Consider the following 12274-nt stretch of genomic DNA (forward strand, 5'->3'; position numbering starts at 1 on the left):
CTGCATAACTGTCAGGAACTCCTTGGTGTTAGGGACATGGAGGGATGCTGAGACCACCAGAGATCTTTGAGATCTAGCAGAACCTGAGCCAGCTGAATTCTGAGAGAGACCCAGACAAAATGTGACTTTGACAGGTGTAGGTGACTGCTACAGTCAGTGAATGCTTCTTTCTTCATAGCCCTGACATTTCATCCTCCCTCTTTGTCCCTTTATTCCTTGTTTCAAAATGGTGGCAGACTATACACAGGCAGGGAATGAAGGGATTCTCTTTTTAGAAGTGGCTGGTGTATTTTAAGAGCATGTACTAGAACTGTTTTTAAGTCCAAATCATACAAACAGAAAAATACACAGAATACAGCGTAACACCAAATAGCATTTCCAAATACATGCTGTAGTACAGGGGTGGGCAGTTATTTGGGCCTGAGGGTCATTCGAAGAGTTTTAATAAGCTGTCGCGGGCTAGGACAGCATAACCCCAGAACAGCTTACCGAAACTCCTGAAGTGGCTCTGCTCTGTGCTCGGCCGGGTGGCTGGGATGGAGCCATAGGCGGGTGAGAAGGGGCATGTGGGAGCGGGATGGTTGACCAGGACAGGTGGGCAGTGCTCAGGATGGGATCTTGGGGCAATGACAGCACAGAACCAGTGCTCGTTGCAGGGATATGCCAGCTGTGGATCATGGCTGTACCCAAAGCCTCGGTCCTAAAATATCACTGATCTGTGATCCTGCCCTGTGATTCCAGGCCCGCCCACCTGTTCGACTCCCAGACACAGCTTTAGGCTGGACAAAAACCTTCGGCAGGCTGGATGCAGCTGGCAGGCTGTATTTTGCCCACCCCTGCGCTTGTAGAACCTTTTTGGTTCAAAATAGAAACTTGCAAGCAAAAGAAAAACAGTAAAATTAAAACAGTGGATTCAAATCTGGAAAAGCAATGCAGACAACTAATACATGAGCTTTCAAATTAAATACATCAGAATATAAAAGAATGCTTGCAATCAGTCCAATAACAAAGCACTCAAATTGCATGATTTTGCAGAAATCCTGTTGAAAACTTATTAAAGGCAGGTTTTCTGGTCCAAAATGTAGCATTTTGATTTTAAGTTCAAAAATCAAAATACAAAAGAATTGAATGTGCTGTGTTTAGATTCAGGGAAAAGGCAAAAACAGGTTCTGGCTGAGGGGATTTTGGCTTGTGCCAACTCTGAGAACTAGCCAGTTACAATAACACTTCTCCCCTTACAAACTCGTGGTTTATTATAGCCTGCACGTGCTTTGTGCCCTCAGGCACAATTTTTCTGAAATTTTTCAAACAAATATTGTTGGATCATGTTTTGCATAAAAGCAGTCTTGTTTCTCCCACTCTGGTAAGACATTTTCACCTGCCATTCTGTAATGGGTTTCAGGGGGTACTGTCATTGTGAAGAGGTTAGTAGGGTTACTCAGCATGGGTGACCTTGTTTTCTTTCTCTGGGCATCTGACATGCTTCTGAGTAATTATGTCTGGCAGGATAAGCAGTGCCTGTAAGAAAGTTAGTAGTTAACTATCACTGCACACAGACCCCCTCCCCAGCCCTCATAGCTGGAGTGTTTGAAAAGGATTTCCATATACTGTACTGTACAGTGTGTTTGTATGACCCTGAAGTCAGTGGTAGGGAGAGTGATCTTTATTTGTGTTTTTAGGCAGATCTGTACAGGAAACATTTAAGGGAACTGTAGCACTTGTTATCTCTGCTAAACCCCCTTATCTACCAAAGCCTTGCCTGGTTATTTAACAGTGAACCTGGCAGGCATATTCTTGAGGGCCGCTTCTCTACACCTGGTGAAATAATGACTAAGCTAAGGAGGAAAAAGAAACATGCATGGGAGAACTTGTTCTTGGTGCTGCTACAGAGTTCTGAGTCTGGAGCCCATGAAACAAGGATGCATGTAGGGTATGTGCGCTGAAGCGAAGGCAGAAGGACCAAGAGAGACACTAAGAAGGGCACCAAGACACATGCTTCTCACATGACAAACCCAAAGTATTATGGAATGAAGTGTTGGAAGGGCTCTGTCCTGACCGCTATTATATTTGGAGAAGAAATCCTTCTTCCTGGGGAGAGAGTCGTGTGTCCCACCTCGGCTTCCTAGCACCATCTCTGCAACAATATCTCTTCTCAGCCCCAGGGCACTGTAAAGGAGAACCGCTCTGAGAATGGGGACGCTGAGATGTGCTGTAGCTCAGAGGACTCAGCACTTGCTCTTTCTTTGATTTTTTTTTTTTTTTAAATGATGTTTGTAGATTATTATTGTGCAGTAAATTCTGTTTTGTGAAAACCATGCATTATTTCCTCTGTCTGACAAGTGATGGGTATAACCCTCTCCCCCTTGATAACATCCGATTCATAAAAGTTCATAACGCTTCTTAGCCTAGCAATCTGCTGTATATTCAGAGTAACACAAAGCCATACACAGTCTGGCCATGGTATGCTGTCAGTATATGCTCTTAAATCCTTCCTTAGCTGGACAGTGTCCCCTCCAGTAAGCTCCAGTAATTGCCCTTGTGTCAATGCTACTTATTATTAGGGCCTCAGCAGGCAGTCTTTCTATTTCCATCCTCCACTCTGCTGATAAGTTTCCCTTGGTCTTACAAGTATTTCAGTGCAGTAACAATGAGGGATATTTGAATCACCAACATCCAGCTGAATCACTCATAAAGCTTCACTGCTGTCTGTCTTACCTCCTAAATACATGGTCCACAGTGGTCTCTCAGCTCCTCAGATAATAGTTCAAGCTTTTCTTGCTTTGTGTTTGGTTTTGAGTCAGGGAGGTGAAACGTAGACCTGATTCTTGAGAATAGTGATAGCACTGGTGTGGTTCTAATACCAAATATGCCAGTCCTGTGAAAAAGTCTGTGCTTGCAGCTTTTCAAAAAGCCCCATGTTTCTGTGGCCTCTCTACATTCATCTCAATGAAACAGCCCTTGTGATCCACCAACCCTTGCAAGTCCGTGCAAAAGTACTCCTTTCAGTTTACATGAGCCAAGAATGGCAGAGGGAGAATCAAAAGATACGTCCCATCTATTATTCCACCCCAGTTCTGGGAGCTCAGTTCATTGAATCCCTCTTGGCTCCAACCTGTTGCCCAGAGCCGGTCCTGTGCAGTGCTATGCACTGAATAGTTTTGCACACCTGGAGGATGACAGCCACCCACTGGAGATTTTTCCAACACCAAGCTCATTGCTCACCAACTGACAGTAATTCAGTGTTGCAAGCTTTGAGCAAAAGTGCCACACACTCCTCCATTGTCAAAACAGCTATCATTTTGTTACATCCATGCTGGAGGGCAAGGGCGAGTTCAGCACACAGCTCCAGCAACACAGCCTTTTGCATCCAAATGTTTTGTAACCACTAACGATTGTCATAGTTTGCATCACTATCTGATCCCAGCACTAGCTGTTGTTTCCCTGGCCTAGAATACCTCTTCACTTTGTATGGCTGGCCAGTGAATATCTGCAGCACCTGACAGCTGTCATTCACTGTAGGCATCATCCACTTTTCCACGGTTTTCTTGTGGGATAACTGTTATCCCAATAGTTCAGAAGAATCTTTTGCCCTGCATTTAAAGCAGATGTGAGGCCTTCCTCGATCTGTCCAATGGCCCTGTTATGAATATGAGCTCTGGAGGAAAGTAGTGTGAAGAAGAGTGGGTTTCGGGGATGGACAAGAGGGAGCTATGAGTTTCTGAAAGCTGCACAGAAAACAGTATGTTACAGGGTGGAATAGTGGGAATTTAAACCCAAGTTTCCACAGTTCCCTGAAAGAAGCACTGGTATCCCACCACATACTTCACTCTAGCAACATAGCAAAGTGGCAAGTAAAACTTTCCAAGGTAGCTATCATCCAACTTGCAGAATAGAATTTTGCTTGGCTGTATTTTTTATGAAGTAATAATTCATAGATTCATAGATGTTTGGGCTGGAAGGGACCCCGGAGGATCATCGAGTCCAGCCCTCTGCCCCAGGGGCAGGAAGTCAGCAGGGATCATAGGATCCCAGCAAGATAAACATCCAAATGTATCTTGAAGGCATTCAAAGTAGGTGCTTGAACCATCTCCGGCGGCAGCCTATTCCAAACCTTGAGGGCTCGGACAGTAAAGTTCTTCCTTATGTCCAGCCTGAATCGGTCGTGGTGGAGTTTGTGACCGTACAATCTTGTCATCCCTTGGGGTTTTCTGGTGAACAGACGTTCCCCCAGATCCTGGTGAACACCCCTGATAAACTTATAGGTGGCCATCAGATCACCCCTGAGCCTGCATTTTTCCAGACTGAAGAGCCCCATGGCTCTCAGCCTCTCATCATAAGGTCTGTTTTCCTGACCTCTGACCATGCGCATGGCTCTCCTCTGCACTCTCTCAAGCTTCTCCACATCCTTTTTGAATTGTGGAGCCCAAAACTGGACTCAGTATTCCAGCTATGGCCTCGCCAAGTCTGAGTACAACGGGAGAATGATGTCCCAGGATTTGCTTTAGAAGCATCTATGGATGCAAGCCAGCGTTTTGCTCGCTTTACTAGTTGCAGCATCACATTGAAGGCTCAGGTTTGAAAGAGTTATGCATGGGAGTAATTCCCTTTAGAATTAATATAAGTTTCATATATTCACATAAAAGGAATAGACATTTACCTATATTTCCTTAAATATGAAATTCTGTTTCTTAAAGTAATTAAACGCACACACTTGCATGAACGTAGCCACATTCCTACCATTATACTCCTGACCTCATGTCATGTTTTGAAACTTCTCCTTTTCCTGAGGAAATCTGCCAGCAGAACAAATTGCAGCTAATCCTGTGGATGGATCCCTTGAGAAGGAGTTCCATGGGCCATCAAGTTTAGAGATTTACAGTAGGGGTTCAAGCAGCAAAACAGAATAACATGAAACCTCAAACTCAGAGTAATATGATAACATAAAATGTTACTTTCCCTTATTTTAAGGTGATTACTACTGCTATTTTCAGGCTGAGTTAATGTGTTGATATTAGAGTGAAAGTAGATCAGGAGAGGCAAGCAAAGAGTGAATCACAGCCTAATTTGTCCTCAGCATTAGACTTTCATCTTTCTTTCCTCTTGGATCTTTGCTATATTGCAAAGCTTTGGTAGCATTAGGGATAACTCAATCTGATACTATTCATTGTATAATTTTTTCTTCTTTTGTATTAGGGTCTTGGGTTCAGCATTGTGGGAGGCCAGGATTCTGCTCGAGGCCGCATGGGAATTTTCGTGAAGACTATATTCCCAAATGGGGCAGCTGCTGCTGATGGAAGACTCAAAGAAGGTATAATGAGACTCTAAGTGCATAGTGTGCTATTGGCTCAATCCATTAGAGCAAGGGCGTCAAACATACAGCCCATAGGTTAGAGCCAGCCCCCAGCGCCACTCCTAGATCTGAATTGACCCAGATGGTCCCCACAGGGAGGACTTGGGATGCCCATTGCATGTGGCATCTGTTCCTACCCTTTGGGAATGGCAGCACATGTGGCACCAGCCCCAGGCACTCCTGATGGTGCCTGCTCCAGCCACTCTGGGACCCCCACTGTGTGAGGTGCCTGCAGGTGCTATATAAGGTGCCCACTCTGGCTAGGATTCGTGCTGGATGACAGGCCTGCCTCAGGCACTGCTTGTGATGCCCATTCTGGTTGTTTTGGGATCTGCAGCACTCACTGTGGCTGGTCTGGGAGGCATGCCCTGTCTGGATTTTAGAGTGGCTAAAGCAGGTGTCATAGGTGCTGCAAGGCGGAGGGAATCTGGGCTCCATGGTCCTGATCTGGCCTGTGTACCGGCCCTTTTTTCATTCATTTGTCCGATTAGGCTAGATGAGCTTGACATCCCTGCATTAGAGGAGTCTGTGTCTATCCCACGTAGGTACCTGGAAGCCAGCAGAAGACTACATAGTCTATGACTTCCCCCATCCCTACCCCCCACCAAGTTGTTCAAGAGAAAGGTGGTGAGAGCTCAACCTGTACCAGGTTGCTCTGTTCCTTAGGAAAAACAGAAGAGGAATAATGGTGCGGAGCGCCTTTCTCTTTCCATCCCTAATGTCTGCACTCTGGTGTGAACACTGTTTGACAGGTCCAGAAGCCCCATATTATCATTTGGGAAGCATACTGGTAGAGAAATCAGTTCTCTCAACACCTGGCTTAATGGCCTTGGGTCAGAAAAGGAGTACAGGAAGGGCTATTTTTGGGAGGGGGGAGTCATGCATCTGAAAAATCCAAGAGATGCTGGTGCCATTGTGCATGCTAGACAGTGACAATTGCACTGTGGTAAAGGTTACCCAAAGAAGACAGTAGGTTTAGAATTGTTGCCTTATGCAGCACTTCAGATGCTCTATTTTCTGCAGAAGGGCATTCTTGTGAAATATCTTTCCTTTCTGTTACTGCCATTTCCTGCTTGTTGCACTCAAGGCTGACAATGGGGTGAAGGGGAAAGATCCATCAGAAAGGAGTTTGGTCACACATCGCAGGTGTGCACTGACCCTAGGAAGTCAAATAATCAGCAGATTTCCCCCAACCCCAAGACATTCACAGGATATTCAGAGCTTGACAGTTTATCACTAAGATTAGGGAAAGGGGGAGTTAGGAAGACTTGGCAGATGTTTGGGTACTGTTTAATTGTGCACAGATGTAGGAGTGTGTAATATTGCGGAAGACAGATCTGGATCATGCTCTCTGCCTTCCTAGAATGAAGTAGATCAACATATCTGGTTGTAGCTATTATTACCAAGAGCTTGGAAAGTGCATGTAATAGTAAGCAGGCAGCTATAGCTGTAGGACTTGTTTGCTGGGATGAGGATGTCATTCCTTTTCAGCCTTCTCTGTGTGTACAGATTACTTGTCTCTTGTTATATTCAGAGCAGTAAGTAGCATGCATTAGCTTTCTCTGCAGGGATATAGAGCTAGCTTTCCCTAAATGGACTCTGGCATGGCTTAACATTTTGCCCTATTGTGATTCTCAAGTCCCATTGTTTGGGAATAATGCAAAGAGTCTATTGGCCACTTTTTGACTCCACAGTTTGGTGCTTCCACTCACAAACAGTCTGATTCCAATTAAAATCCATAATATTTTTTATTTAAATCTGTTGGAATGTAAATATGAGGTTAAGAATTGCAGCTGAACAATTCCCATGCTTTGATGTTATATCCTTGTATTAATTACAGAGGCATTAGAGCAAATGATAATAAATAGAAAATAGTAAAAGGTTTTTCATAAAATCAAAACCCACATGGTAGCTCATCATTGCATTAGTGATAAAGGTCATTAATTTACTTGCATACTTTGTGCACTTATTGACTTGACTTTTGCATTTGATTACCAGGGGATGAAATCTTAGAAGTTAATGGAGAATCCTTACAAGGGCTGACCCATCAGGAAGCCATTCAAACATTTAAGGTAACAAAGTTAGGAATACTCAGAGTTGCTCAGTGCTTAATACAATTTGACACTACTGTGTTTTTTGCTGCTGCCAGAATTTTGTTGTGCACGTGGTTTGCTGAAAGACTTATCATTAGATGTCAAGCAAATGCACAGTCTCTCGTAATAAACTCCTTTAATGTTTCTTTAGCAACTCAAGAAAGGTGTTGTGACCCTCACTGTACGCACGAGACTGCGCAGCCCAAGTCTCACCCCATGTGCAACACCCACTTTATTGAGCCGCTCCAGCTCCCCCAGCTCCAGTGCTAGTGGAGGAACCCCAGTAGCTGGCTCTGAAGATGGAGACAGTTCATCTTCATGTCGCAAGGGCCCAGGACCAAAGGACAGGATTGTCATGGATGTGACTCTCAACAAAGGTTAGAGAAAGTCTATTATGACTCACCAGTCAAACTAACCTCAAAAATAAATGCTGTCCTTTTCTCTACTACATCAGGATTTGTTTTTCAGTGAATTCCTTCATTTACATATTTGGTGAAAGCAGAAGTAATGCAATAAAGGTGGGAACAATATTTGAAATACGAAGTATAAGATAAAGAGATAAAACAGATATATAGGAGTTGAAAATATTGAAAAGGGTATACGTGGCCATCACCCACTCTTTAGCCTTTCAGTAGTCTTGCTATCAGTGCAGCAGATCTGTAGAAAGTCCTCCAGATTAACTAGTGTCAGGAGCTAGTTCAGGCAGCTGCAGCTATTCAATAGACATTTGGTTTCCTCTGCCACACTGGAACTACATAGGGAGCTGTTCCTGAGTCCCAAGGTGAGAATACACTATAACTAATGACCACTTTCTGTGACGGGGGCCAAGCATCGGAACAATCCACCTGGAGAAGTTGTGGCATCTCCATCCCTGGAAATTTTCAAGAGCAGGTTGGACAAACTTGGTTGGAATGACTTAGTCTGGGATGATCCTGCTTTGAGCAGGGGGCTAAATTAGATGACCTTGTGAGGTCCCTTTCAGCCCTACTTTCCTGTGAATCTATGGCACAACTGACATGGTTGAGGTTGCAGCAGAGATTGGCATTCTCTTCTAATGTTTTATGATGAAGATGAAGATTCTTTCCTATGAACTCTGTAAATAGGCTAATCCTGTCATCCCAGTTCATTCTCCTATATCAATCTAATCCCATGATTCTAGTTGGAACAAAAAATGACTGAAAAATCACCCTGTGGCTCACCATAGCCTGGAATCCATTGCAAAGCTTTCCTCTTTTAGGTATGTAAAGAGCAAAATAGAGCAAGGACTGTTATGAAGAAGCAATGCTTGGGTTACCCGGGTTGGGAGACTGGGGGTTGGGTTAAGAACAGTAGAGGTGTGCACTAATTGAGCTATTTGAGCTTTCTCAGTAGTTAGCACTTATAGCAGACTTTAAAAAATGACCACATTTGTCTCATATGCTTTTGCTGCACTTAAATCATGCAGTGTATTCAGAGGATCTATTTGAGTTCATGCAGAGTATTTTCCTGGTTTCAGAGCATAGCATGTAATGAATTTTCATTGCAGCATATAAAAAAGGTGATGAATGCATTTCTGAAAGTTCTCAGCTTTGTCTGAGCTCAGAGCCTAGATAGAAAGTTGAAGAACAGGTTTTTCATGAGGGAGCCATTAATTTCTGCTTCTGTTAAGACTCAACTGCTGTAGTATAGTGACAGGCAAAAATGAAAACGGATGGGGAACGTAATATGTTAGTCGGACCTCATTTCCCCCCCCCCCCGCACTCCATCCCCTTGCTTTCTTCAGGTTTGTCCTATGACAGACCCTGTGCAGGTGTTTAAACTGGATAACAGAATCTAATCAAATAGTAATAGATGAGAGAAAAGAGGGGTTTGAATGAGCTATTTTCTTGCTTAAATATCCTGGAATCTTTTTAGACACTCCATTTCTATTATATTCTGTAGACTTGTATCTGGGCACTGAATGGATGCCATAATATATTTCTGAGAGGTATTGTACAAATATAGTGTAAAGCACTACATGCCTGAAATGTTGTCAGGTGGGCAAAGTGTCTGTAGTCCTGTGTGAGGCTTGAAGTTGATCTTTGCAATCACAGCCCTTGCAAAGCAGTCAAGGTTAAATGTTTTCAACTCTAATTTCCACCATGGTTTTGGCTTCCTGAATGACCACCCCAAAGGCTGCCTCTGAAACAATGCACGATTCCTGGCTGTAAATGCAGTTTGAGAACATAAACACTTGTGTGTCCTGTGTGATTACAATCAAAGGGATTAAACCATTTTTCTTCTTTGTACTTTTGTTTTTCACAGAGCCAGGGGTTGGGTTAGGCATTGGTGCCTGTTGTCTCACGCTGGAAAATAGCTCTCCGGGGATCTACATTCACAGCCTGGCCCCAGGATCAGTGGCTAAGATGGATGGTAGATTAAGGTTAGTTATGAACTGAAAGCAAAAGCATGCTGGCTCAGTCTTACGGTATCCTATAGACTCCTGCTTAAGTATTCATTTTCAGCAATGGGGTCAATACTTAATCGCTGCAGTGCTTTATTTTTTTTGATCCATGGCTTAGATGATCACAGAAAAGTAACGAGAGAGTATAAGTTAAAGCAATTACAAAGTAGCGTTGAAAAATAACTGAAGATTTCATGCTCGTGCAGTGGCACAATCCTCAGGGAATGCCATTTTTAAGGTTCCAGACAAGAAACAGCTGAATAGAATAGATGCCTCATATTATGCCAGTTAGAAGTCAGCCCCCTGTTTTACATTCAGTTTTAGGAAAAAACAGCTTTTTTCCCTGAATATAAGTTGGTAACTGCAAATAAAGACTTGAACTGTTGTCACACTTAGAAAATTCTGCAGGGGAAGCAAATAATCAGGACAAGGACCCCAAGAGTTAAAAGACACTAAACAAGCTAAAATAGAAGCTGCAGTGAATAAGGTTCTGATCTGATATTTTAACTGCATGCCCAAAAGTACTGCAGGTGCAGAAGTCAAGACTGATTACACTTGACTCTCTGTCTAAGCGAAGTGAGTATGATTTCTGTGGTTCTTTGGAAGCAAGAAATAGATATAATTGGAACAGTACATTATATCAAGCTTGGAAGCAATAGGAAAGGCAAGTTAATACCATGTGTCAAATCTGCACCCAGGGATTAGTGAACCAGGAGTAAACTTGCATAGGTTTGATTAAAATGTAGTCACTTGAAACGTAATTGAAAGAGCAGCAGGGATTTTGGACAGTATTTTGTTTTTGACCTTCCCTTCTTGGTACATTTCTGGTAACACGGTTGCTTGAAGGGTTGTGGGCGCATAATAGTGAAGGTTTCTTGCTGTGTCCCAGAAGCATGAATTTGGCCATTGCTCTGTCTTTCTGCCAAAGACTGCCCCCACCAACCCATCTGCAAATAGGTATCTGGCCCATCGAGCTGAGGAGTCTAAGGTGGCTAGATATGATGCCGTCTACATCACTGTCTTGTGTGCTACCAACTACAGATACTGGAGTGCCTTACAGTGCTAGCCCAAAGGGCTGTCATTCTTAGGTAGGACTTTGTCCTTTTGCTGGCTACTTGATATAGCAGGCTGACAACATGTCAGTTGTGTTATTGCTTATAGGTTGTTAACAAGGATTATTCATACTGATTTACATTGTACTTTACTTTAGACTAGAAATTATTCTTTGTTCCACTCCAGGTTTTTGTACTTGGTTTAGGAGCAATTGGGTGAAATTCCCAGCAAAGCCCTCTTCTACATCCCTTCATTAGGAGTTCCATGGGAGTGACAAGCCCCTAGAAAGATGCCTACACATAATGACATGCTGTGGAGTTTTCTGTGCTGGCTCTGACTCCATGTAGGTCATTCCAGAAGCCTGAAATATGGGAAGACCTACATGGATCCTATTGCCCCAGTACACTGCCTGTCTGGTTTCATATTCAATTAATGGCATGACAGGAGTCCACCCCAAAGTTATACATTTTTGCTTAATAACTTCATAGCTTATTTCTTGTTTTATCACATCATTAATTGCATTAACATGTGGCCATGTAACAACTTAAGATGGGATTAACTGGTTAATCGCATCTTAAATGTAACATGTGCCAGGAGCCTGCATACTGCCAGTACAGAAAAGCCATGCCACAGTGTTATTGCTTAGTGGCCCTAGGCCAATAAATGAAAGAGGGATTTCCCTACTCCATTCTCTGTACTCCATGCGTATAGAACATCAGGGCTGATTTCACCTATTAGGATGTCCTTGAAATAGTGACTTGGTCTCAGGAGGAGGAGGTGGGGTCTGTGTTCTGACTGCAACCCTGCAAAGATGCCCAAAAGTACTAGTAAAAAGAAATATCTTTTCTGTAGAAGACTGCATTTTAATATTAGCTTCCTTACCTTTGCAGCTGTTTTAAACGTTCTCCAGTAGTTGTGTCTCTGTAACATTCTGAACAAATTATTAGGGTAAGGGATGATATCCAGCCATGTTTCCTACCATTCCTGCTTGCATTCTGGGTTGTTGCTCTGTCATCGCATCAGCAGTTTCTGATTCCATATAGTAAACCTGGGAGAGTGCTTTTGATATTGGCTTTAGAAAACCTCATTAGTCAGATTTTAGCTTCACAATACCACAGGCTTGGATCCAGATCTTTTATATCTGAACCCCCTCAAAAATATGCTCATATGTCTGTAAATGGTACCAATTTTTCCAGTTTCTAATTGTTATATGATTGCCTCTTCTTAAATACTTATGCTTTTGATTTACATAGTAATCCAAACCTCATTTTTGTCCTCTAAAGTAGCAAAATAATTGCACAACTCGCAAATACCATTCAGTTTATAGAACCCTAAACGGATTATGGACTATTGAAC

General features: G+C 43.0%; 1 protein-coding gene across 4 annotated transcripts in view; it reads left to right on the forward strand.

Annotated features, from left to right (window-relative positions):
- PDZD2 (PDZ domain containing 2) overlaps window positions 1-12274 on the forward strand; it is a 330694-nt gene that overhangs the window by 279323 nt on the left and 39097 nt on the right. For all 4 annotated transcript variants that reach the window (XM_059725248.1, XM_059725249.1, XM_059725250.1 and 1 more), the window contains 4 exons: window positions 5194-5308; window positions 7349-7422; window positions 7595-7820; window positions 9727-9844. In XM_059725248.1, the coding sequence (XP_059581231.1) occupies window positions 5194-5308; window positions 7349-7422; window positions 7595-7820; window positions 9727-9844 (533 nt within the window). The remainder of the gene's footprint in view (window positions 1-5193; window positions 5309-7348; window positions 7423-7594; window positions 7821-9726; window positions 9845-12274) is intronic.

This window comes from Alligator mississippiensis, chromosome 3 (genome assembly GCF_030867095.1).
Source record: "Alligator mississippiensis isolate rAllMis1 chromosome 3, rAllMis1, whole genome shotgun sequence".
Classification (NCBI taxonomy): Eukaryota; Metazoa; Chordata; order Crocodylia; family Alligatoridae; genus Alligator; species Alligator mississippiensis.